Source organism: Triticum urartu, chromosome 1A (genome assembly GCF_056163025.1).
Source record: "Triticum urartu cultivar PI428250 chromosome 1A, HENAU_Tu73, whole genome shotgun sequence".
Classification (NCBI taxonomy): domain Eukaryota; kingdom Viridiplantae; phylum Streptophyta; class Magnoliopsida; order Poales; family Poaceae; genus Triticum; species Triticum urartu.
Window position 1 is genome coordinate 146,442,939 of NC_141873.1, and position 27,705 is coordinate 146,470,643.

Sequence of the window (27,705 nt, forward strand, 5' to 3'; positions counted from 1 at the left end):
TGCATTCCACAGAGAAGTAATAAAAAGAATTTGTACCCAATTTTGCATAGCCCATGCATGAAGCCTACAAAGGCCCAACATATATTTTAGGCTCATTGGCACAAAAAATCTGATTCTAAAAAAAACAATTTCTTTTCTTTGTCTAAAAGAACAATTTCTTTTCTAAGTAAAACATCCCGTAGCCCCAGGTCCCAGAATCAAAAGAAAAAGGACGCGACTAGCGGGCAAACATCTGCCCGCTAGCGCCTCCTAGCAGCCTCCCATATTAGGTAGGTTTCGGTTCCCTTGTCCAGATTTGGAAAGTGAGAGGATCCACCGTCTCTCGCGTCCCTCGTCCACCCAACGAGAGGGAGCGCTCTAGACGTGCCGTTCCCACGCCCTTTTGCTTCTTCTCCCCACGCCCCCTCTCCTCCCTTGCCCCTCATCCGAAGGTCCCTGTAATGGCTGCCACATATTGCTTGAGAACTGAAAAAGAGATCTATAAGAATCTAAACACAAAAGGGAGAGATAGAAAAGTGAACCATGGTGTATAAGAGGAAAGAGATAGAAGGTTTGACTTTTCCTCACCTTGTTCATCCTGATTGCAAACTCCTTTTCCAATGTTTTTCCCTTGTTTCTTCCATCTGCATGAGCAACTAGTATTGATTTGTACTGCACCCGTTGCAAGAAACAGTAAAAAGGAATTAGTGAGCAACTATAGCGGTTTTTTAAGCAAATCAAAGTATTGACAAAAAGCAAGTGCCAGTACATGAAAAGTGTTTCGTTTTCCTTTATCCACCTGCTGGCTGTTGTCCATTCAGAGAAACCCCTTGATGCTTTTCTTAGGTTGCTTTTTGTACTATAAATGTGTTGAAAAAACAAAAAAGAGCAGCCAAGTTCTAGGGTTTGTTTAAGCAAAACCAGTGTTGGCAGTAAGCAATTCTTGTGTGTTTCGCGCGTGCTAGAACTTGATGTGTAGGGGGGCAAAGTGTGAGCAACTATATCAGATTTTTAAGCAAATCAGTCATTGACAATAAGCAAGTAAAGTCAGGACATGAAAACTGTTTCAGTTTTCTTTGTCCAACTATTGGATGTTTTACCAGAGAAACCCCTTGATGTTTTTTTTCTTACATTGCCTTTTGTACTAGAAGAGTGTTGAAAAAACAAAAAAGAGCAACAACTTCTAAGGTTTGTTTAAGCAAAAATGAGTGTTGCTAGTAAGTAACTTATATGTGCTTTGCATGCTAGAACTTGATGTGGAGGGGGGAGTGTGAGCAACCACTGGGCGCTTTTTAAGCAAAAATGAAATGGGTGGGAGAAAGCAAAAACAAAAGCCCGTCGTTTTTAGTTTGCTTTTGTACAAAAATGGTTCTTCCTGAAAAAAAGGCAACAACTTTTATGGATTTGTTTAAGCAAACCTAGTGATACCATTAAGCAATTTGTGATATATTGTGTCATTAACAGACCTACTAGGCTCTTCATATTCATTTTTAACAGAATCACTCGAAAAAATGTAGGCAAGTTCTGAGTTTTTTTAGGCAATTTCAAATGCAAAATCAGGTAATCAAGAACAGTTGATCCCCCTAGATAGTACGGAACTAAGCCCCGGAACAGGATGTGAAAATTACCGGAGAGTACTTGGTGATGGTTTCCTTTTCTTGGGCATTTCTTTGATAGCTTGAGATTTTTGTAGGTGACTCCTGAGAAAAATATAAAATGAAATGAAAACACAAAGGGTGTGTGGGGTTCCGTAGCAAAAAAAATAGCTACGGGGCTCCTCGCCCCCCAACAACCAAAATAACGAAGCGAAAAAAGTGCTCGTAGACAAATAGCTAATAATAGTGTTGGGTGCATCTCAAACACACGCACGATGAACCAAGCCCCACATATAAGAGAAAACAAGGAGATGGAAAATTTTGCATCATTTTTTAGGCACCTACAAAATAAGACAAACTGGCTAGGCAAGTTTTTGGATGCTTGACAACCAAAAGGCAGGACTTTCTTGACAACTATGTGGGACTTGCTACGGGTTTATCTATGACTTGCCTATTGTTTGGACAAAAAGATTTATGAATTCTCTGTTTACACACGCGTAAAATTTCTAACACCCAAAAACCTTCCTACCCCAATAGTTTTTAAGTTGCTTGATCTCTCTGTGTGTGTGTGTGTCAATTGCTTGGTCTAGCTGTGTGAAGTTGCCTAGCCCTCGATATGTGTGTGTTTTCTGAACTATCAAGAGACTACATTTTGAGGACAAAGTTCTGCATCATTTTGAGGCAAATAGTACGTACACAAAAATGGTTAGGCAAGTTTAAACACATGATCAAAGTTCATTTCAACCTAGCGACACATTTGTATAAAAAACCAAGCATGGACTGCCTATCATTTTCTGAAGAAAAAAACTACTTCCAGCAACTCACACAAGCATATGTAGCAACAGTCTACTCTGTGTTGGGCAATTTTCGGCACTTTCCCGAGGCAGTCCAACTCGTGTACTCTGCTTATCAGTTTCCCAAATTACATATACACGAGCAATCGAGCATGCAACTCATGCCCCTCTGCCAGGCAACTTCCGGCTCGAGCCCTCCCAAAAATTGCCCGTTGTCAAAAACCTGATGATGATGCTATTGCCATCAAAACCCATCCCCCCTCCCTCTCATCCCATGCATATCGACCTCCTCCCATGCAAAATCAGTGTTAGCAGTAAGCAACTCTTGTGTGTTTGAGGCAACTCCTCTTTTCTTGCTGAAACAAAAAAGTTGGATAGCTTTATGAGTACCTAGAAGTGGACCTTGAAGCTTCTTGCTTGGGCGTGTGCACAAAACCTCAAAAATGTTGCTTTGACATCCTTTTAAAATTTAGTAAGGCCCTGCAAACAAAACAAACAATTTGTTTAGGCTAGAATATCTACGAAACCATATTTACAAAACTCAGTTGATTTTTTTAGAGTAAACTTAGGTGATTTAGGAAAATATATTTTTATATGTAGACAACTTATTCTATGGAAATAAAAAATTTGTGCAAACAAAATCACTTTTTTGCTAAAAAAATATATATCTCTGGCAACTCACGCCAGCCTTTTTCGCAACTACATAACATGTGTTGGGCAAGTTTTGGGCGAAATAAAACCCAGCATCTCAGGGGCGGATCTTTTGGGCAACTCACGCTAGCATCTCTAGCAACTAATTATCATACATTGGCCAAGTTTCGGACACCCTCGGGTCGAGTCATCGACGATTCCAGCCCCTGCATCTCGGGAGCGGATCTTTTGGGCAACTCATGCCAGCATCTCTAGCAACTAACTATCATGAGTTGGGCAAGTTTTGGACTCTTTCGGCTCGAGTCATCGGCGATTCAAGCCCCCACATCTCGGGAGCGGATATTTGGGGCAACTCACGTCGGCGTCTATAGCAACTAACTATGATGCGTATGGCATGTTTTGGACACTCTCGACTCGAGTCATCGATGATTCCGACCCCCGCATCTCGGGAGCGGATCTTTTGGGCAACTCACGCCGGCATCTTTAGCAACTAACTATCGCGCGTTGGGAAAGTTTCGGCCACCCTCGGGTCGAGTCATCGATGATTCCAGCCCCCGCATCTCGGGAGCGGATCTCTTGGGAAACTCATGCCAGCATCTCTAGCAACTAACTAGCATGCATTGGGCAAGTTTTGGACACTCTCGGGTCGAGTCATCGACGATTCCGACCCCGCATCTCGGGAGCGGATCTTTTGGGCAACTCACGCCGGCATCTCTAGCAACTAACTATCGTGCGTTGGGCAAGTTTTGGACACTCTCGGCTCGAGTCATGGACGATTTCATCCCCCGCATCTCGAGCGCGGATCCTTTGGGCAACTCATGCCAGCATATCTATCAACTAACTATCATGCATTGGGCAAGTTTTGGACACTCTCGGCTCAAGTCATCGACGATTTCGGCCCCCGCATCTCGGGAGCGGATCTTTTGGGCAACTCATGCCGGCATCTCTAGCAACTAGCTCTCATGCGTTGGGCAAGTTTTGGACACTCTCGGCTCGAGTCATGGACGATTCCATCCCCCACATCTTGGGAGTGGATCTTTTGGGCAACTGACTCACATGTGTTAGGCAAGTTTTGGACAATCTCGGCTCGAGTCATCGACGATTCCAGCTCCCGCATCCCAAGTCTCGCACCCGCGCTCAAAAATATCGATTTTCCCATGAAGATGGGACCCCCCCCCCCCCCCCCACACACACACACACACACCCCTCTTCAATCTCCCTATTCCGCCTCTATCACACAGAATTATATATGTGAGTAGAAAAACACATGCTTAGGGGTGTCGATTTTGGGATACTTAGGGTGATTTGTAGCCCAGTTCTTCGACCACTCGAGACAACGCTTCCCCGGATCTAGCTCTACCCCACTAGGTGGCCGCAATGTACAAATAGCGCTGCCCCCTTGGCTCTTCCTCTTCCTTCGCTTGCTGGTCACCGGTACTCCTGCATCTCTCTCCTCCCTTCCGCTTGCTGGTTGTCATAAATCATATGCCAAAATAAATATTGTAGGCAACTTTCTGACATTATTAGGCAATTTAGTGTAGAAATCATTGACTAGAAGGAAGCATGGTGTTTGGCTAGAACTCAGTGTCCAAAAAGGGTGTTTGGTTAGAACTCAGTGTCCAGAAAGGTTATAGATTGACTAGAAGAAAACATGTTTTTTTGTCTTGACTTTCTCGGTCTGAAGTACAGTCCACAACTTCTTACTTTTCCTTGCTTAGTGATGTACTAATGGCTAACAAAAGTGCCAACAGGGAACTGGTTCAGCTCCAACTAAGGAAGGAGAGCTAGTGAATTGTTCAAACAGATGGAACTGTCAGTGCACACATCAAAACAATCTCCTGTTGTTAACTACATCTTGTGTGTGGCATCAACGACCACTGGAAGACAGAGAATCTTTCATTCAGATGCAGTGTTGCTTTCCCCTAAGAGAGTTTACTTTAATGTGTACTAAAAATAGCATAACAATAATAATATGGTGCTAATCCTTTGTAAAAATCAATTTGATTCTGGCGGCATTATTCAACACGCACTAATGTGCTTATACTTCTACACATATCTTATAGTATTAGAAGTTTAGAACCGACGGACTTGTAAATGTATAAACCATCCAAGTAGGCCTTTTTTATTATTGAACTAATGTGTTCCTGTACAAGTTTCAGTCTAGCTGATATGGACACCATATTCAATAGTAATGTTTAACTAGGCGGACAGACATTTCATCAGTGGCGGAGCTACGGCTGCGCAAAACCATGCCATGGCCCGCCCTGCCAAATGAGATTACGGTGTAGAGTGTGGTGCTGAACTGGGGCTCTGGGAGCAAAATTTCGGACATATTTCTTAAGCTAGTTGGTTTTGGCCCGCCCAATGAAGCGTGTGTAGCTTCGCCACTGCATATCATGCAACCAACTAACAAAATCATTAGGCAAGCAAATCATTAGGCTGATATGGATACCATGATCAATAGAAATGTTTAACCATCCAAGCAGACAACATTTCAGTATGTTACTTGCTATTTCAGATATATAGCACCTCAATGAGATGGAAAAATTGACTAACATTTGAGGCAACTACATATAAATAGTTAGGCAAGTTTTGTACGACAAAAAAAGGCATGTTCTGTGGGAAAGGATCTGGCAATTACTCATGAACTACTCATACTGCAAAATCTAGCAAGGCACCACATCTCTGTGTAACTCAACACGCACTTTGGTAAATCCAAAAATTGGTTCAGAACGGCTCACCCTGTGGACGAAGAGCGGGAGGGAAATCTACAGTGAGGTAGTGCATCGCATCCATTGCTCAGTGCTTCTCGTCGCCGTCCACATGACCCTTGCAGGCATGGTTGTGGAGGAAGAATTTGAGGCAATGCTTCAAGAGAATCCTCCCTATACTGTGCAGCCAGGGAATTGAACTGTAGGGGATCTCCAAGGGGCGCGTGAGCAGAAGGCGTCGTCGTTGGTTGGAATCTGCAGGGGGCGGCCGGAGCAGCCGCTTCCTCCTTTTGTTGTTGTTGTTGGATGAGAAGGGACCGCGTCAAACAGGAAGCAAAGGTCCCAGCCACGGGATGCATCAATCCGGCGAGGGATCGACGCGGCGGGGTGTAGGACGACGCCGGGGAGGGAGAAGCAGAGCGCGGGGTCGCTTCGCCGCCGGTCTGGGGCAGGGGAATGCGTCCGCTCATGCGGGGTGCTTCGTTGCCGGTCGGGGTATGGGGGCACATCGGTGGAGAAGAAGGTTGAGGAAGGAGGGGCTCCGGCGCAGGATTTGGCTCGGTGAACGCCGGCGAGTGCGAGGGCCAGGGTAATGGAGGCGAGCGCAGCAGATCTCATCGGGCGTGGAGGAAAGTGTGCACAGGGAGAGGGAGAAGGTGAGTTTGAGAGGAGTGGGGAACAGACGCACAGCCGCACGGGCAGAATGACTTCGTTTGTGTCGGCCCGGCCACCTAGTATCTGGAGGCCGCGATTTTGATCGAACGGCGCCGAAGGGTGTGTGCTCGGGACGTCTAAACAGCAAAGCTTTGCTTTTAAGAATTTAGGAAAGAAAAAACAAACTCGCCTCTGCTCCTGTACGATTCCCCACCCGGCTCCTCATCCACTTGCGCCATTTCCTCCGATTTGCCGCCGGCGAAGGTATATGTCGCCGCTACCCATCAGGAAACTAATCCCCATGTTATCACACATCTACATGTCGCTTATTTTTTGTCCGAATTTTGTTACCTTGAGGTGGTGGCGCTGGCGCATGTGGCTGGGTGAGTACGTGGATCTCGGCGAGGTCGTCGAGTCTGGCGACGCGGCCATGGATATGGCCAAGGAGAGCGTGGGCTACACTGCTCAAAAATTTATTGGTCGGAGGCTTTGGATGATGGTGGCACAGAGGTAGTGAGGGATCTCACGGAGTAGGGAACAGTAGCAAGACGTGAGCAGCTTCTGCTGGCGGATGTTAGTTGTTGCCCTCCTGCTATGCGACCTGCTACCAAACGTAGGTGTTACTGCAACCATACAAGTTTTTGTGTAGGGGAATGATCTAGAAATCTGAATAAGTTTTTATCATTCCATTGCTAAACAATACTCATACCACAACTTTCTGTGTGGAGAAGTGCTCGTATACTTGCCCTCTGAATTTTGCAATAGAGAACATAGTAAAGCAAACATATTAAATTATCTCGACCTAGCAAGTGATTCTTGCATCTAATTATTGTTTGACAGTAAAAGCATCAGCCTAATTATTGATTGTCGATGTCACAAACTCACAATTATTATTTTTTAGTTGCCAATTACATTATCTGTCAAACAATAAGAAAACTTTTCCCACCGTGACTCCCATTTTAGCACCCCTAAAGAGTTTAATCTGAAAAGTTAGTGCAATCACATGGAGGAGGTTTTCTGTTAGAAACATTAGTTAGAACTGTAAACATATCTGAGTGTTGTATATCTTTTTCTAGCTTTTATTGTGGCGTGTCCTTGGTAACAAACACGAAATAATAGTCAGGAAAAACCTCCAGAGATCTTATGACCTCCTTTACCTGTGTACTATGTGCAAACCGGGCGATATTTAGTAGACTCCACAACCTTAAAATTGCTAAATGCATAAATAGATCGTTCTGAAGGGGTCCATGTAGATAGTAGCATGAAATATATATTTTTTTGAGAGCAGTAGCATGAAATATTTGACCCTGCGTAATCTATGAAATATCTTCAGTAATTGTTTTTTAAAAGAATAGAAATTTGCAATTACTTATATAAGCAATAAACATGTTCATCCATCAAGATCATATCTAGGTTGATAAGCTCATCAGCTGGAGTATTGCCCGAATCCCATATTCCCATACTTTAAACTGAGTGTTCCAATTTTGTCACCTTGTCGCTATCGCTCATCTTCTTGTACGATATACTGTTTTGGCCTCAGGAATAGAAATATAGCTGTCAATTGATGAAATTACTATGAAGATTTTATCAAGAAAAATTGCTAAATAATAATTACCAAATTTGGTGGATCGAATGAGAAGCTGTTGGGCATGTCTTCATCCAACATTGAGTTATTTCGTCCAAAGTCGAGTTGCTTGTCGCGTGTAGCAGTTGGATGTGGCTTCATTAGGCGTCGAGTCGCATGTCTGATTTCTTTGATTGTGTGTTCAAGTTGCACTTTTGGATGACTTCTATCTAGGTGCATGCTTGTGTCGCCGATATAAGGGTTGATTTGGCAAGTAAACTCAGCACGTGAGATGCGCTTGTCCTATTCGTGGTTGTCTCATCCATGCTTTCCTTGCATGTTGGAATCCTATTTGTGTTTGCCTCTAATCTGGTGGTGTTAAAAAGTTTTTTTATTCTTGTGTCAGCAACCGAGTCCAACAGATTTAATAGGGGAAGACGCGGTGCCAATTTTTACGTGTGTACTTGTGACATGTCTACATACTAAGACATGTGTACGTGATAATATTTGCTGCTGACTATATTTGTATGTAACACCTGCATCTTATAATATAAGCTGTTAGTATCTAAACTTAACGATTGGGATAACTTTGCATATATCTGGGCTCAACCTGTATATCTCAATATTTGAGTTGTTTGTACGTGCCTAATATTTTAGTAACATTAGCCATGGATTTATATAAATCTGTACTGATTCTTGAACCAATCAGACAGTTTTTTTTTGTTTCTTAAACATGCACCTACCTGCAAAAAAAATGCGACAATCCGGTAGCTTTAATTTATATAGACTATCTCGGGCTGTTGTTTCCTATATTTCCTGATGATGTGAGTAATCTATTTTGGTCGGACTCTTTCTTTTCAAGGGTGGTTACGCTATTCCTTCATTGTCACATAGCAATGCTACCTTATGTGGGATCATCTTGGACATGTTTTTCAGTGGGGAAAAGGCATATGAGCCGGATGAAAGACAAACATAAAATTCATGAGGAAAGATAGTCGAATTATTGAGTGCATTGTAGTTTGTTGATAAAATACCTTGGCATGTGAGGTCAGAAGACAAAACTAAAGTAATATATAGACTTCTATACCAATTTTCATATTTCTCGTCTTCGATCCTCTCCCCATCCCTTGTTATGTATCTTTGCACCAATATGTGTTGGAGCAATTCCCCTCCAAGAATTAGATCTAAACATGGCTGGCTTCTATGTATACCAAATGTTTTCTTGTTCCGCCCAAATTGATCGGCCACATTCTTAGTTGCCTTGACTTTCTTGGGTAAAGCAATATCTTTCCTACCTACAGATCTATCCACACACGCTCAATTTAATATGACCACTTATCATTGTATAGTGGTATTTGCGCTTAAGGATTTTCTCTCATTCACTTCTTACACATGTTGATCGTGTCTTTACTATTTTGCAATATCTTGCCTACCAACCTATGCACCCACCCATGCTCATCTTAATTTGATTGGTTATCACTGTATATTTGTATTTCTGCTTAAGTATTTCTCATTCACTTCCTTCATATCTTATTCATTTTGATCGTGTCTTTATTTCTTTCGTATCAATTCTTTTTATATATTTTCAGTATATCAACACAACTACTCATTACATAGTTTCTTTTCATGAAAATTGGTACAGCGGTGAACATCATGAAATTGGTGATGGAGGATGGTTGATGATGACGACGGCGACGAATCCCCCTCTCCGGAGCCCCGAACGGACTCCAGATCAGCCCTCCCGAGAGGTTTTAGGGCTTGGCGGCGGCTCCGTATCGTAAAACGCGATGATTTCTTCTCTCTGATTTTTTTCTCTCCGAAAGCAAATATATAGAGTTGGAGTTGGCGTCGGAGGGTCAATAGGGAGCCCACGAGGTAGGGGGCCGCGCCCTAGGGGGGGCGCGCCCCCCACCCTCGTGAGAAGGGTGTGGGCCCCCTGGTCTTCATATTTGGCGAGGATTTTTTTTTATTTTTTCTAAGACCTCCCGTGGAGTTTCAGGTCATTTCAAGAATATTTGTTTTCTGCACATAAAACAACACCATGCTAATTCTGCTAAAAACAACGTCAGTCCGGGTTAGTTCCATTCAAATCATACAAGATAGAGTCCAAAACAAGGGCAAAAGTGTTTGGAAAAGTAGATACGACAGAGACGTATCAACTCCTCCAAGTTTAAACCCTTGCTTGTCCTCAAGCAGTTCAGTTGACAAACTGAAAAAAAGAAAGAAAAACTTTTACAAACTCTGTTTGCTCTTGTTGTTGTAACTATGTCAAGCCAGCATTCAAGTTTTCAGCATAAATTATAACTAACCATATTTGCAATAATTCTCAGGTCTCACAATTACTCATATCAATAGCATAATCAACTAGCAAGTTATAATAATAAATCTCGAATGACAACACTTTCTCAAAACAATCATAATATGATATAATAAGATGGTATCTCGCTAGCCCTTTCTGAGACCGCAAAACATAAATGCAGAGCACCTTTAAAAATCAAGGACTGACTAGACATTGTAATCCATGGTAAAAGAGATCCAATCATAGTCATACCCAATATAAATTAACAGTGATGAATGCAAATGACGGCTGTGCTCTCCAGCTAGTGCTTTTTAATAAGAGGGTGATGACTCAATATAAAGGTAAATAGATAGGCCCTTCGCAGAGGGAAGCAAGGATTTGTAGAGGTGCCAGAGCTTGGCTTTGCAATAGAGATAAATTGTATTTTGAGCGGTATACTTTCATTGTCAACGTAACAACTAAGAGATGGCGATATCTTCCATGCTAAACACATTATAGGTGGTTCCCAAACAGAATGGTAAAGTTTATACTCCCCCTCCACCAACAAGCATCAATCCATGGCTTGCTCGAAACAACGAGTGCCTCCAACATACATCAGGTCCCAGGGGGAGTTTTGTTTGCAATTAATTTTGATTTAGTTTGCATAAAGCATGGGACTGGGCATCCCGGTGACCAGCCATTTTCTCATGAGTGAGGAGCGGAGTCCACTCCTCTTGAGAATAACCCGCCTAACACGGAAGATAAGGACAGCCTTTGTTGATACATGAGCTATTCGAGCATACAAAACAGAATGTTTATTTGAAGGTTTAGAGTTTGGCACATACAAATTTACTTGAAACGGCAGGTAGATACCGCATATAGGAAGGTATGGTGGACTCATCTGTAATAACTTTGGAGTTTAAGAGATTGGATGCACAAGCAGTTTTCCCGCTTAGTACAAGTGAAGGCTAGCAAAAGACTGAGAAGCGACCAACTAGAGAGCGACAACAGCCATGTACATGCATTAAAATTAATAAACATTGGATGCAAGCATGAGTAGGATAAAATCCACCATGAACATAAATATCGTGAAGGCTATGTTGATTTTGTTTCAACTACATGCGTGAACATGTGCCAAGTCAAGTCACTTAAATCATTCAAAAAAGGATACCACCCCATCATACCACATCATAATCATCTCAATAGCATGTTGGCATACAAGGTAAATCATTATAACTCATAGCTAATCAAACATGGCACAAGCAATTATGATCTCTAATTGTCATTGCAAACATGTTTATTCATAATAAGCTGAATCAAAAACGACAGGCTCATCATATTTACAAAAACAAAAGAGGTCGAGTTCATACCAGCTTTTCTCATCTCAGTCAGTCCATCATATATCATCATAATTGCCTTTCACTTGCACGACCGAACGGTGTGAATAATAATAAGAGTGCACGTGCATTGGACTAAGCTGGAATCTGCGAGCATTCAATAAACAGGAGAAGACAAGGCAATATGGGCTCTTGGTTAAATCAACAATAATGCATATAAGAGCCACTTCAACAATTTAATTATGGTCTTCTCCTACTGACCCCCAAAGAAAAGAAAAGAAATAAAACTATTTACACGGGAAAGCTGCCAACAAGCAAAAGAAGAACGGGAAATATTTTTGGATTTTCTCTTTAATTATTACTACTACAGCAGAAAAATAAACTACTACTATTTTTCTGGTTTTTCTTAAGGTTTATTAAACACACAAGAAGAAAGCATAAAAAGGAAAATAACCTAGCATGGATATTACAGTGAAAAAGTATGAGCACCGACATCTAGCAATGAGTGTGTGTGAGCATAAATGTAATGTCGGTGAGAAATACGTACTCCCCCAAGCTTAGGCTTTTGGCCTAAGTTGGTCTATGGCCACGGCTGGCCTGGCGGATATCCATAATAATAGTTGTTGGGGTCGTACTGTGATGAAGAAGAAGAAGGCTCCGATTGCCACTGGCTGGCAATCATCTCCAGATCCCACTGATAGCTAGACTGTCATGAAGGATCAAATTGTGGTTCCGGTTCTGAATCCTCAGCTGGTGCAGGGTTCCGGTAGGCGTGAATAGCTGCCAATGAAACAAGGTACGTGCGTGCAGTCAAATCAAACAAAGAAGGAGCAGGCAAGGTAATAGTCTCAGGATGATGTTTATTAAAGAACAGTTGATATCTAAGATCCCCTGCCCTATTCTTAACAATAAAATCATGTGCCACCATACTTTTATGATCTAGATAAATACGGGGTAGCACTTTTTCTTCCTTCTCAGCATACCTAATAGGTATGTTAAAATGTGCGGCTAGGAGTGTGGCATAAATGCCTCCAAAGATGGGACCCTTAGTACAGTTCATATTTAACCGTCTAGCAATAATACCGCCCAAACTAAAGGTGTTATCACTATATAAACCTTGGAGCAGAATAATTAAATCAGGGATACTAACATTTCCAGAATTTCCGCGTCCAATTAAACAACGACTAGCAAATAATGCAAAGTAACGCAAAACAGGAAAATGTATGCTAGTGATTCGTGCATCGGAAACCTTCCTGGTTTCTCCTATAGTGATATTATCAATAAACCCAGCCACATCATCATGATGTGGTTCTTCTGTCTTGCCCTCAAAAGGGACTAAACAAATCCGACAGAAATCATAAAGTGACATCTCCTTAGGCTCATCATATAAATGAAATTTCACCGTAGGTGGTGAGTTCCTAGGATGAAAATAAAAGTTTTGCACAAAGGTATTTGTGAGTAAGAGATACTGATCGCATTGGTCGTGGAGGAAAGTGGTGAGGCCTGCATTGTGAGCCAACTCATAAAAATCTTCATAGATACCGGCTGCTCTCAAGAAATCTTCAGAAGGCCATTCACACGCCCGAATCTCCGCGGTGCGTGGCAAATTATACTTAGGCTTAAGTGCCTTTTCCTTTGAGCTTTGGCTTGATGAGCGCCTCAATATTCTCCTCATCATTTTTCTGAAACAACCTGAAATTTTTAGTAACTTCAAAATAAAAGTAAACCAAACTCAATAAAACTGATAGCAACTACTCCTACAAGTGCATAGAGCCTATATCAAGCATTATAACTACTTGGAACCATATAAATTTGACATGCAAGCTCAAGAACATGGTCACCTATGCAACACAAATTTGCAAAGAATAAAGCACTAGAACGAAAACTAATTGGACCAATGGAGGAGTCACATACCAAGGAACAATCTCTCCAAGCAGTTTTGCGAGAGGTGCTTTGAGCAAGGAGATCGAAAATCACAGCAAAAGTGGCTGGAACTCGTGCTTGAGTTGGTTTTTCGGGTTTGTGTGAGATAGAGGAAGAAGATGGGTGCTGGGATAAGTGGAGGAGGGCCACCGTGGGCCCACGAGGTAGGGGAGCGCGCCTTATAGGGGGGGCACCCACCACCCTCGTGACCAGGTGGCAGCTCCTCCCGCGGTAATTTTTGCACAGTAAATTTTCAAATATTCCTGAAAAATTAATATTAAATTGGCATGGAATTATGAGGACTTTTATTTTTGATATTTTTATATTGCACGGATAAGTCAGGAAACAGACAGAAAAATACTGTTTTTACTTTATTTAATAGCAGAAAATACAAAGAAGGTACAGAAGTTTGTGCTTCTAGTTTCATCCATCTCATGCTCATCAAAAAGAATCCACTAACAAGGTTGATCAAGTCTTGTTAACAAACTCATTCCGATAATCATGAAACCGGAGAAATTTCGAATAACACTAAGTTACCTCGGGAATATCAAGTATAACAAAGTTCGTTAAAGTACTAACGTTTGCAACCACAACAGGCACATCCTCACAAATACCGACAGGTATAACAGTTGATTTATCAGCCATTTACAAAGATATTTCAGTAGGTGTCAACTTATTCAAGTCAAGTCTATGATATAAAGAGAGAGGCATAACACTAACACCGGCTCCAAGATCACATAAAGCAGTTTTAATATAATTTCTTTTAATGGAGCAAGGTATAGTAGGTACTCCAGGATCTCCAAGTTTCTTTGGTATTCCACCCTTAAAAGTATAATTAGCAAGCATGGTGGAAATCTCAGCTTCCGGTATCTTTCTTTTATTAGTAATGATATCTTTCATATATTTAGCATAAGGATTTGTTTTGAGCACATCAGTTAATCGCATACGCAAAAAGATAGGCCTAATCATTTCAGCAAAGCGCTCAAAATCCTCATCATCCTTTTTCTTGGATGGTTTCGGAGGAAAAGGCATGGGTTTCTGAACCCAAGGTTCTCTTTCTTTACCATGTTTCCTAGCAACAAAGTCTCTTTTATCATAACGTTGATTCTTTAATTGTGGGTTATCAAGATCAACGGCAGGTTCAGTTTCTACATCATTGTCATTACTAGGTTGAGCATCATCATTAATATTTTTACTAGGTTCATGTTCATTACCAGATTGTGTTTCAGCATCAGACATAGATATATTATTTTGATTATCAGGTGGTTCAGCAATAGGTTCACTAGAAGTTTGCAAAGTTCTATCATTTTTCTTCTTCTTCTTTTTAGAAGAACTAGGAACATCAATATTATTTCTTTGAGAATCTTGCTCGATTCTCTTAGGATGGCCTTCAGGATACAAAGGTTCCTGAGTCATTCTATCAGTTCTAGTAGCCACTCTAACAGCATAATTATTTTTCTTACTATTCATTTCATTAAGCATTTCTTTTTGAGCTTTAAGTACTTGTTCTACTTGGGTGGTAACCATAGAAGCATGTTTGCTAATAAGTTTAAGTTCACCTTTAATATCAGCCATATAATCACCCAAGCGTCTAATCATATAAACATTTTCTTTTAATTGTCTACCAAAATAAGCATTGAAGTCATCTTGCTTAAATATAAAGTTATCAAACTCATCCAAGCACTGACTACCAATTTTAGTAGGAGGGACTTCAGCTTTATCATATCTATAGAGAGAATTTACCTTTACTACTTGTGTCAGGACATCGGGATCAGGAGGTTCTTCAGTAAATAAATGATTGAGATCATAAGTTTCTTCAACGGGCGGTGAATTAAGATCATGTATTTCTTCAATAAGAGGTAAATTCTTAAGGACTTCAGCTTTAATACATTTTTCTTTCATAGATTTCTTTGCCTCTTGCATATCTTCGGAACTGAGAAATAGAACACCTCTCTTCTTCGGAGTTGGTTTAGGAATAGGCTCGGTAATTGAAGCAGAAGCTGGCTCAGGAGGTGCCCAATTATTTTCATTTGTCAACATATTATTCAATAGAATTTCAGCTTCAACCGGTGTTCTTTCCCTGAAAAAAGAACCAGCACAACTATCCAGGTAATCTCTGGAAGCATCGGTTAGTCCATTATAAAAGATATCAAGTATTTCAGGTTTCTTAAGAGGATGATCAGGCAAAGCATTAAGTAACTTGAGAAGCCTCCCCCAAGCTTGTGGGAGACTCTCTTCTTTAATTTGCACAAAGTTGTATATTTCCCTCAAAGCAGCTTGTTTCTTATGAGCAGAAAAATATTTAGCAGAGAAGTAATAAATCATATCCTGGGGACTACGCACACAACCAGGATCAAGAGAATTAAACCATATCTTAGCATCGCCCTTTAATAAAAACAGAAATATTTTGAGTAAATACAGGTAACGTGATCTCTCATTATTAATGAACAGGGCAGCTATATCATTTAACTTAGTAAGATGTGCCGCAACAGTTTCAGATTCATAGCCATAAAATGGATCAGATTCAACCAAAGTAATTATATCAGGATCAACAGAGAATTCATAATCTTTATCAGGAACACATATAGGTGAAGTAGCAAAAGCAGGATCGGGTTTCATTTTATCTCTAAGTGATTCTTTGTTCCATTTAATTAATAACCTCTTAAGCTCATATCTATCTCTGCAAGCTAAAATAGCTAAAGAAGCATCTTGATCAAATGAATAACCCTTAAGAATAACAGGCATATTTTCATCATCACTATCATCATCGTATTCAGATTCAATAATCTCTCTTTCTCTAGCCCTAGCAATTTGTTTATCAAGAAATTCACTAAGGGGCATAGTAATATCAGACATAGAAGCAGTTTCATTATAAGTATCATGCATAGCAGAAATGGCATCATCAGTAACATGCGACATATCAGAACGAATAGCAGAAGTAGGTGTAGGTGTCGCAAACTTACTCATAACAAAAGGTTAATCAAGTGCAAAGCTAGATGGCAGTTCCTTACCTCCCCTTGTAACTGAGGGATAAATCTTGATTTTTGGATCTTTCAAGTTCTTCATAGTGATAAACAGATATAAATCCCAAGTGACTCAAAGAATAAAGCTATCCTCCTCGGTAACGGTGCCAGAAAAAAGTCTTGATAACCCACAACTATAAGGGATCGCAACAGCTTTCGAGGGTAGAGTATTCAACCCAAATTTATTGATTCGACACAAGGGGAGCCAAAGAATATTCTCAAGTATTAGCAGCTGATTTGTCAATTCAACCACACCTGAAAACTTAGTATCTGCAGCAAAGTGTTTAATAGCAAAGTAATATGATAACAGTGATAGCGACAACAAAAGTAAAGACAGCAAAAGTAATGTTTTTAGTATCTATTATATAATTAAGATAGAAGTCAAATAAGCCACCATATTCATCCACATATATTAAATTATCACAATCGTTAATTTTAGACATTGACGGTTGAGATTTAAAAGATGTAACGTTACATACAAATATCATGTTCATGTACAAGCAATATAACACGTCACGTTCATGTACAAGCAATATAACACGTCACGTTACAAATAGTCCTGTCTAAACGGAGATATTGAAAGAAGCAGGAGCCCACACGCTTGCCAAAAGATAGACCGACCAGATTGATTAACGGATAATGAAATTGGCATGCACACGTGATGGAGAGAATCCCTTCCGTGGTTCTCTTTGCAACTGAACGTGAAACCTCAAATTCCAGGTCAGGCAAAAGCCCAATAGCAGGAGCCCTCACGCCTGCCAAACAGAAGTAGGAGTTTCTAAAAAAAAAGCAGGAGCCAGCATGCTTGACTAAAACACACGGACGAGGTAGCCAAAGATTTCCTAAAAGCACACACAGCTACCAACAGCAAATCTATAAACATGCAATTTTTTCTACTTTTTCCCCCAGCAGTATTGAAGTAAACACATACGACCAAGCAGGCAGAAGCTCCAAGCATTTGTTTTTCTTCGTCAATCCATTACGTTGAAGTATAACACATTTTTCTATAACATGTACGTCCTTGTATCAATAGCCCTCCTGGAAAAAGGCAATCCGATTCCACACAAGAAAATTCCATACAACATCCAGGTTCCTATATCAACAACCAATCAAAATCCTCCTGTAAAATCTCGCAAGAAAAAAGAAATCCTCCTGTAAAAAGGCAATCCGATTCCTCACAAGAAAGTTGCATCTACTCCCTCCGCTCCTAAATATAAGTCTTTTTAAAGATTCCAATACGAACTACATATGAATGTATATGGACATATTTTAGAATGTAGATTCACTCATTTTGTCGGTATGTATTCTGCATTGGAATCTCTAAAATGAGTTATATTTAGCAATGGAGGGAGTAGGAACCAATCCAATAAGAGTCCTCCTGTAAAAAGAAGCCAATCAGAATCCACACCAAAAGTCCATCTAAAAAAAGAATCCACATGAAAAAAATCATACGAAAAGATGTGTTCCTAAACAAACCAAGCCGACTGTAACCAACGATACAAGGCAGATGGAGAAGAAAAATGAATTAGTTGCATGTTGTGTTGGGCCACAGTATACAGTAGATATGGGCTGGCTATTTGGGAATAGCCAACAATGTGTTTGCTTGGGCATTTGAGTGTACGGGAGAAACTAGAAAAAATTGAAAATTGACTGTATGAGAGCATAGTACAAATGAATTTAATAAAGTGAATTAATATAAATCAACAAAAGGCGATTAAGAAACTACAAAAAATGAAAATTGACTATATGAGAGCATAGTACAAATGAATTTAATAAAGTGAATTAATATAAGTCAACAAAAGGCGATTAAGCCATGTAATTTAAGAGGGTTGTAATAAGATTGAATGAAGCACACATATTTAACAGCATTCCTATAAATCGATTAAGAAACTACAAAAAATGAAAATTGACTATATGAGAGCATAGTACAAATGAATTTAATAAAGTGAATTAATATAAATCAACAAAAGCCGATTAAGCCATGTAATTTAAGAGGGTTGTAATAAGATTGAATGAAGCACACATATTTAACAGCATTCCTATAAATAGTTAGATCCGTCGGGCAAAACTAATAATATTTTGTTCACCATAGATTGTTCAAACTACAATAGGATTTATAATTTTATTTACAAACACATATCGATTAAAATTGCCAGAGCTATAGTTCAAAATCATGTCAAAATCTAAAACAGCGGATGTGACAATATATAGGAAACAGTGTGCCACCATGTACAAGCTATGGGCTCTGACCCACAGCATTTGTGAAAAATAGACTAAAACAACTTTTGTGGATCACAACTATAGCAGCTTAGATTTAATAATACGAAATATGATAGTATGTTCCAGTGTCCAGTACTAAGCACAACAAACTGATCAAAAAGCTCACATGTTAGAAAACAACCGGAAGCGCAACGATCACACACGGCTCATTATACAGCTGACATCAACCAGAAAGCTCTCGGATGAAAGATGATATATCTTTGTAGTGTATATATATGCATTTGTACCAATTTTCATGAAAAGAAACTATGTAATGAGTAGTTGTGTTTGTTGAACCGGTATGGGCCCTAGCCCATCAAGATCTGTCTCTTGGGCCCAAGCCCATGAGAGGTGCTGACCTAGAAGAGGAGCCCCTCTTCCCTTCTCCCGTGTGAGCCGCCACATCTTAGACACACACTCACGCAGGAAACAAGACAGGAAGCGAGGCTGCTGTCTGAAGGTACCCATCTCCCGATTCAACATGGTATCGAGCCAGGCGACGACGGTGACGGTGTAGTCCCTCGCCGGAGAGGCGGCGGTGGGGCCCAGCGGGGTCAGGCGAGAAAGGAGGCTGCGTGCGTGCGCGAGGCGGCGGGTCTGCTGTGGTGCGTGCGGCGGCGGCGCGGCTGGGCTCGAGGAGCTGCGACGCGGCCGGGAAGGTGCTGCTTCCTCTTGTCCTGCTTCGCGTCCCTGGGGTGGCTAGCTGCAAAGGGGGCGGCCGAGGAGGGCTGCTGCGGGCTGTGCAGGCGGCTGCGGCAAGAAGAGGAGGAGGAAGAAGGCAGCGGCGGATTTGGGCTGTGTGCGAGTCAGGCTGCGGCGGGGAGCTGCTGCTGTTGGTGCTGCTGAACAGAAGAGGAACTGCAGCTGCTGCTGCTGCCTTGTGTTGTTCCTGGAAGCTTGCTGAGCTGCTGGTGCTTGTGCGGCTGGTTCTTGGTGCTGCGGCAGAGGAAGAAAGAAGTGCAGCCTGCTGGACTGCTCGTTCTGGAACAGGAAGAGGCTGGGCTGGACCGCTTGTGTGCTTTACAGAGATTTTTTTTCTCTGTGGACTTGCTGTTGTGAGCTTGGTGTGGTGGTGGTGGTGGTGGTGCTTGGGAAAGAAGACTCTCTGAGGCTGAGTGTTGCTGTTGCTGCTTATCCTGTCAAACGATGGCTGAACCAACTGGTCTTGCCGAGGCTTTGGAGAAGCTCGCTAAGATCCTCACGGAGTCCAACTCTGGGGCCATCGTTCCTCGACAGGAAGTGGCTCAAAAGCTTGAAATGTCGCCCCTGGACATGAAGCTAGAGGGGGCAACAAATTATTTGAGCTGGTCCAGGAGGGCTTTGTGGGCTGTGGAGCAGAAGGAGCTTGATGGATATTTGTTGGGCACCGTTGTAGAACCAGGGGACAAGCGTAGTGCAGAGGGCAAGAGGTGGAAGGTCATCCACTCTGTACTTATGGTGTGGTTGTTGAACTCTGTGATGCCCTCCATTGGACGCTTTGTGGAGGGGCTATCCTCACCTGCTGAGATATGGAAGATTCTGTCCACTCAATACTCTGGCAAGGGCAATGTCATGCTCATTGCTCAGATTGAGGACAAGATTAGGTTGCTGCGCCAAGATGATGGCATGTCAGTGATGACATACGTGGCAGAACTGCAGGCTCTGTGGGCTGACCAGGATAACTGTGATCCCCTGGAACTCTATGACGCGGCTTCAATCGAGTCAGGGCATAAGTGGATGGCACGCAGGCGTGTGCTGAAATTTTTGGCTGGCCTCAAAGGTTGCTTTGATGGCAGGAAGGCTTCCTTGTTGCACCAACCTAGTCTGCCTACCATTCCCGAGGCTATTGCAGCGATGACTCAAGAGGAGGTGCGCCTATCCCTTGAGCATGCAGACGTGAAGGTTGTGCCAGCTTCGACATTTGCAGTCACTGAGCGCATGGAGTGGGGCGATCCCACCAAATGTCATATATGTGGGGAGGTAGGTCACTCGAAGAGAGAATGTCCAACTCGTGGCAGAGGCAGGGGATATAACAGAGGGGGAACAGGCAGAGGTAGAAGTGCTAGAGGCAGAGGTGGATACTCAGAGATCTCATGGGGCCAGGCTTCTAGAGGCAGAGGTGGCTACTCAGGACACTCAGGGGGTCAGAGGGCTCACATGGCCGTTGCAGGAGACACTGGGACGTCCAAAGGCAAAGATGTAGATGATGTTGTCTATGGAGACTTTGCTCACTGGGCCTCCACTGATGAAGGTAATCCGGAAAGAGCATCTCTTGCTACTAATGAGAGTGCTCCAGAGTGGGTTCTTGACTCTGGAGCATCTAAGCATGTTGCTAGTAACTCCTGTGTGTTCGAGTCTTACACTAAGCATCCTCCCTCTCACACGGGCACTATACAAACGGCTGATGGCACAAAACAACCAGTCATAGGGGTTGGTACAGTCAAGTGTACTCCGACCATTTCCCTATCGTCAGTTTTACATGTGCCAGCCTTTCCTGTCAATTTGGTCTCTTTCAGTGCACTCATTGATCAAATGGACTGTCATGTGATCCTTGACAAGTTTGGTTGCTTGATTCAGGTGCGACAGACGAGCCAGACGGTTGGGACTGGCACCAGGCGTAGGGGGCTCTGGTACATGGACTAGGAGGTGCAGCCGGACTTGGTGTGTGCTGCGACCATGGAGGATAAGGAGAAGCAGGCGATGATCCATCACTGTAGGATGGGGCATGTATCTTTTGATAAGATGAGTAGAATATTTCCGGATGTTATGTGTGGAATAGGCAAAGGCAAGCTGACATGTGATGCTTGTGAATATGCAAAACACACATGGGCCTCATATGTGAGTAAGGGGCTCAGGAGCATATCTCCTTTTATGCTTATTCATTCGGATGTATGGACTAGCCCAGTGGTGTCAATGAATGGGAAGAAGTATTTTGCTACCTTTATTGACGGCTATTCTCGCATGACTTGGATTTACTTGATGCGTCACAAGGATGAGGTGTTTAGCTGTTTTCAGAACTTCCATGCTCTTGTAAAGAACCAGTTTCAGGTACAGGTCAAGGTGCTCAGGACGGACAATGGAACGGAGTATGTGAACAACATTTTTGGGGCTTTCATGGCTGACCATGGGATTCTTCATCAAACTTCATGTCCGGACACCCCCCCCCCCTCAGAATGGAGTGGCCGAACGAAAGAATCGTCATGTTCTTGAGGTTGCTCGGTCATTGATGTTTACCATGAATGTGCCTAAGTTCTTGTGGGATGATGCAGTTATGACAGCCACATACTTGATCAACCGGACACCTTCCAGGATACTTGGCATGAAATCTCCGTCTGAGTTGCTTGTTGGAGATAATAAGTTTGTTGTTCCGCCAAAGTTGTTTGGCAGTACCTGCTTTGTTCGTGATCACCGACCATCTGTTGGCAAGCTTGATCCTCGGGCAGTGAAGTGTGTCTTTTTGGGATACTCGTCTAGTCAGCAGGGGTATAAATGTTGGTGTCCCTCTGAAAAACGTAGGTTTGTAAGTATGGACGTTACGTTCAGGGAGTCTGAGCCATTCTATGGTGAGCCGACTGATCTCAGTCTGCTGTTTGCAGAGCTTGACCACCTACACCCTGTGCATGATGGTCAAGAGGGGGAGAAGGATGTGTCTCATACTCACGGGGATTCTGTGGACATTAACGCTGATAATGATGTGCAGGCTCAAGTTCAACCAATAGTGGGTACAATTCCGGTTAGTACCATCACTGATGATGATGTGCAGGCTCATGTCGAGCCAACTGTCGATACACTTAAGATTGGTGCTCTCCAGGTTCCTGTTCGGGATCGATGGCAGACGAATACCCTGGTGTACTCTCGACGGCAACCACAAGTGCAGGGGGAGCAGCAAGGCAGGGAGGCAAGAGTGCAGGGGGAGCAGCAAGGCAGGGAGGCAAGAGTGCAGGGGGAGTAGCAAGGCAGTGAGGCAAGCTCATCTGACACAGTGGAGCTGCCCATTGCGTTGCGAAAACCTACACGTGAAGCCGCAGGGAAGGGTGAGGTAGCAAGGAAGGCTCTGCCAAAGGATGATGCTTGTGATGACCTTGATATTGGCAATTTTGTGTCTTACAAGGCTTTGTCACCTTCATATAAGGCGTTTGTTGCCTCTCTGCAAACTGTGTCTATCCCTAAGGATTGGAAGGCTGCAAAGCAAGATCCGAAGTGACGTGAATCGATGATAGAGGAGTTAGAAGCATTGAAAAAAAACAAGACATGGGTGCTAACCACATTGCCGGCAGGAAAGAAAGCAGTGAGTTGCAAGTGGATTTTTACTGTGAAGCAGAATCCTGAGGGCAAGGTGGAACGGTATAAGGCTAGATTGGTCGCCAGAGGATATAGTCAAACTTATGGAATTGACTATGATGAGACATTTGCTCCAGTTGCAAAGATGAACACAGTACGGGTATTGGTCTCGTGTGCTGCAAACTTTGGGTGGAAATTGCACCAGTTAGATGTCAAGAATGCCTTCTTACATGGTGACTTGAAAGAAGAGGTATACATGGAGATACCGCCTGGTTTTGGCACAGAACAGACTACGGGGAAGGTATGCAGGCTGAAGAAATCCTTGTATGGTCTGAAGCAATCGCCGAGGGCATGGTTTGATAGGTTCAGACGAGCTGTTTGGAATATGGGGTATGGCCAATGTAATGGTGATCACACGGTGTTTTATAGACACATTGATAAGAAGATCACCATTGTTGCAGTGTATGTTGATGATATCATCATCACCGGAGATGATGAGGAGGAAATAAAGAGAGTGAAGGGGTGTCTGAGCAAGGAGTTTGAGGTAAAAGACTTGGGAAATCTAAAGTACTTCCTTGGCATAGAAGTGGCTCGGACAGAGAAGGGAATATCTTTGTGCCAAGAAAATACACCTTGGATCTTTTGAGTGACATGGGCATGATGGGATGTCGTGCAGCCCCTACTCCGATTGAACAAAATCATCAAATAACAGCACAATCAGGTGAGCTAGTGAATAAGGAAGATTATCAGAAGCTGGTTGGAAGGTTATTGTACTTGTGTCATACCAGGCCTGACATTACGTATGCCGTGGGGGTGGTGAGCAGATACATGCATGAACCAAGGAGTGGGCATCTTAATATTGTTCACAGAATCCTGAGATACTTGAAGGGGACTCCGGGTAAAGGGTTGTGGTTTGCGAAGAGTGGACATCTTGAGGTGGATGGCTATAGTGACTCTGATTGGGCTAGCTGTCAAGATGATAGACGATCAACTTCAGGCTACTGTGTGTTTGTGGGAGGAAATTTGGTGTCATGGAGAAGCAAGAAACAGACTATTGTGTCTAGATCAACAGCAGAAGCTGAATATAGAGCATTATCTCAAGGGTTGTGTGATATGCTCTGGGTGAAGCACCTACTATGCGAGTTGAAACTTTTGAGGAAGGGACCCTTAAGAGTGTGGTGTGACAACCAGTCAGCTATAGCCATTGCTAATAACCCAGTTCAACATGATAGGACGAAGCATGTGGAAATTGATCGCTTCTTCATTAAAGAGAAACTAGATGCTGGGATCATCAGCCTTACTCATGTCAGCTCTGGGCAGCAGTTTGCAGATTGCTTGACAAAGGGACTGGGAACAAAGGACTGTAACTTGGCGTGTGACAAGATGGGGATGATAGATATCTACCACCCATCTTGAGGGGGGGTGTTGAACCGGTATGGGCCCTAGCCCATCAAGATCTGTCTCTTGGGCCCAAGCCCATGAGAGGTGCTGACCTAGAAGAGGAGCCCCTCTTCCCTTCTCCCGTGTGAGCCGCCACATCTTAGACACACACTCACGCAGGAAACAAGACAGGAAGCGAGGCTGCTGTCTGAAGGTACCCATCTCCCGATTCAACAGTGTTGATATACTGAAAATATATAAAAAGAATTGATACGAAAGAAATAAAGACACGATCAAAATGAATAAGATATGAAGGAAGTGAATGAGAAATACTTAAGCAGAAATACAAATATACAGTGATAACCAATCAAATTAAGATGAGCATGGGTGGGTGCATAGGTTGGTAGGCAAGATATTGCAAAATAGTAAAGACACGATCAACATGAGTAAGAAGTGAATGAGAGAAAATCCTTAAGCGCAAATACCACTATACAATGATAAGTGGTCATATTAAGTTGAGCGTGTGTGGATAGATCTGTAGGTAGGAAAGATATTGCTTTACCCAAGAAAGTCAAGGCAACTAAGAATGTGGCCGATCAATTTGGGCGGAACAAGAAAATATTTGGTATACATAGAAGCCAGCCATGTTTAGATCTAATTCTTGGAGGGGAATTGCTCAAACACATATTGGTGCAAAGATACATAACAAGGGATGGGGAGAGGATCGAAGACAAGAAATATGAAAATTGGTATAGAAGTCTATATATTACTTTAGTTTTGTCTTCTGACCTCACATGCCAAGGTATTTTATCAACAAACTACAATGCACTCAATAATTCGACTATCTTTCCTCATGAATTTTATGTTTGTCTTTCATCCGGCTCATATGCCTTTTCCCCACTGAAAAACATGTCCAAGATGATCCCACATAAGGTAGCATTGCTATGTGACAATGAAGGAATAGCGTAACCACCCTTGAAAAGAAAGAGTCCGACCAAAATAGATTACTCACATCATCAGGAAATATAGGAAACAACAGCCCGAGATAGTCTATATAAATTAAAGCTACCGGATTGTCGCATTTTTTTTGCAGGTAGGTGCATGTTTAAGAAACAAAAAAAACTGTCTGATTGGTTCAAGAATCAGTACAGATTTATATAAATCCATGGCTAATGTTACTAAAATATTAGGCACGTACAAACAACTCAAATATTGAGATATACAGGTTGAGCCCAGATATATGCAAAGTTATCCCAATCGTTAAGTTTAGATACTAACAGCTTATATTATAAGATGCAGGTGTTACATACAAATATACTCAGCAGCAAATATTATCACGTACACATGTCTTAGTATGTAGACATGTCACAAGTACACACGTAAAAATTGGCACCGCGTCTTCCCCTATTAAATCTGTTGGACTCGGTTGCTGACACAAGAATACAAAAACTTTTTAACACCACCAGATTAGAGGCAAACACAAATAGGATTCCAACATGCAAGGAAAGCATGGATGAGATAACCACGAATAGGACAAGCGCATCTCACGTGCTGAGTTTACTAGCCAAATCAACCCTTATATCGGCGACACAAGCATGCACCTAGATAGAAGTCATCCAAAAGTGCAACTTGAACACACAATCAAAGAAATCAGACATGCGACTCGACACCTAATGAAGCCACATCCAACTGCTACACGCGACAAGCAACTCGACTTTGGACGAAATAACTCGATGTTGGACGAAGATATGCCCAACAGCTTCTCATTTGATCCACCAAATTTGGTAATTATTATTTAGTAAACTCAATTTTTCTTGATAAAATCTTCATAGTAATTTCATCAATTGACAGCTATATTTCTATTCCTGAGGCCAAAACAGTATATCGTACAAGAAGATGAGCGATAGCGACAAGGTGACAAAATTGGAACACTCAGTTTAAAGTATGGGAATATGGGATTCGGGCAATACTCCAGCTGATGAGCTTATCAACCTAGATATGATCTTGATGGATGAACATGTTATTGCTTATATAAGTAATTGCAAATTTCTATTCTTTTAAAAAACAATTACTGAAGATATTTCATAGATTACGCAGGGTCAAATATTTCATGCTACTATCTACATGGACACCTTCAGAACGATCTATTTATGCATTTAGCAATTTTAAGGTTGTGGAGTCTACCAAATATCGCCCGGTTTGCACATAGTACACAGGTAAAGGAGGTCATAAGATCTCTGGAGGTTTTTCCTGACTATTATTTCGTGTTACCAAGGACACGCCACAATAAAAGCTAGAAAAAGATATACAACACTCAGATATGTTTACAGTTCTAACTAATGTTTCTAACAGAAAACCTCCTCCATGTGATTGCACTAACTTTTCAGATTAAACTCTTTAGGGGTGCTAAAATGGGAGTCACGGTGGGAAAAGTTTTCTTATTGTTTGACAGATAATGTAATTGGCAACTAAAAAATAATAATTGTGAGTTTGTGACATCGACAATCAATAATTAGGCTGATGCTTTTACTGTCAAACAATAATTAGATGCAAGAATCACTTGCTAGGTCGAGATAATTTAATATGTTTGCTTTACTATGTTCTCTATTGCAAAATTCAGAGGGCAAGTATACGAGCACTTCTCCACACAGAAAGTTGTGGTATGAGTATTGTTTAGCAATGGAATGATAAAAACTTATTCAGATTTCTAGATCATTCCCCTACACAAAAACTTGTATGGTTGCAGTAACACCTACGTTTGGTAGCAGGTCGCATAGCAGGAGGGCAACAACTAACATCCGCCAGCAGAAGCTGCTCACGTCTTGCTACTGTTCCCTACTCCGTGAGATCCCTCACTACCTCTGTGCCACCATCATCCAAAGCCTCCGACCAATAAATTTTTGAGCAGTGTAGCCCACGCTCTCCTTGGCCATATCCATGGCCGCGTCGCCAGACTCGACGACCTCGCCGAGATCCACGTACTCACCCAGCCACATGCGCCAGCGCCACCACCTCAAGGTAACAAAATTCGGACAAAAAATAAGCGACATGTAGATGTGTGATAACATGGGGATTAGTTTCCTGATGGGTAGCGGCGACATATACCTTCGCCGGCGGCAAATCGGAGGAAATGGCGCAAGTGGATGAGGAGCCGGGTGGGGAATCGTACAGGAGCAGAGGAGAGTGTGTTTTTTCTTTTGACTCTGGGACCTGGGGCTACGGGATGTTTTACTTAGAAAAGAAATTGTTCTTTTAGACACAGAAAAGAAATTGTTTTTTTAGAATCAGATTTTTTGC

At 42.2% G+C, this 27,705-nt stretch overlaps 2 protein-coding genes and 1 long non-coding RNA gene across 16 annotated transcripts; 2 read left to right on the forward strand and 1 right to left on the reverse strand.

Moving 5' to 3' along the window:
- LOC125554817 (uncharacterized) lies at positions 1–27,665 on the reverse strand. 14 transcript variants are annotated; one of them, XM_087516131.1, is made up of 9 exons: positions 27,514–27,665; positions 27,165–27,420; positions 15,230–16,779; positions 13,478–13,749; positions 11,597–13,245; positions 2,759–2,848; positions 1,608–1,679; positions 568–651; positions 1–465 (listed from the first exon to the last, which is right to left on the reverse strand). In XM_087516131.1, the coding sequence occupies exons 3-4, from the start codon at positions 16,451–16,453 to the stop codon at positions 13,666–13,668; spliced, it is 1,308 nt and encodes a 435-aa protein (XP_087372257.1). In that variant the 5' UTR covers positions 16,454–16,779; positions 27,165–27,420; positions 27,514–27,665; the 3' UTR covers positions 1–465; positions 568–651; positions 1,608–1,679; positions 2,759–2,848; positions 11,597–13,245; positions 13,478–13,665. The 14 variants fall into 14 exon arrangements, with proteins under 14 accessions (XP_087372257.1, XP_087372258.1, XP_087372277.1 ...); XM_087516132.1 differs by having other exon boundaries at positions 12,111–13,255; XM_087516151.1 differs by having other exon boundaries at positions 1–435; positions 568–623; positions 11,597–13,255.
- On the forward strand, positions 6,355–7,179 carry LOC125554814 (uncharacterized). Its single transcript, XR_007304450.2, has 2 exons — positions 6,355–6,648; positions 6,742–7,179. It is a non-coding gene; the product is annotated as an uncharacterized LOC125554814 (long non-coding RNA).
- Positions 19,915–23,674, forward strand: LOC125554796 (uncharacterized). The gene is made up of 3 exons (XM_087538210.1): positions 19,915–20,998; positions 22,344–22,558; positions 23,069–23,674. The coding sequence occupies exons 1-3, from the start codon at positions 19,915–19,917 to the stop codon at positions 23,672–23,674; spliced, it is 1,905 nt and encodes a 634-aa protein (XP_087394336.1).
- Positions 27,666–27,705: the final 40 nt, after the last annotated feature.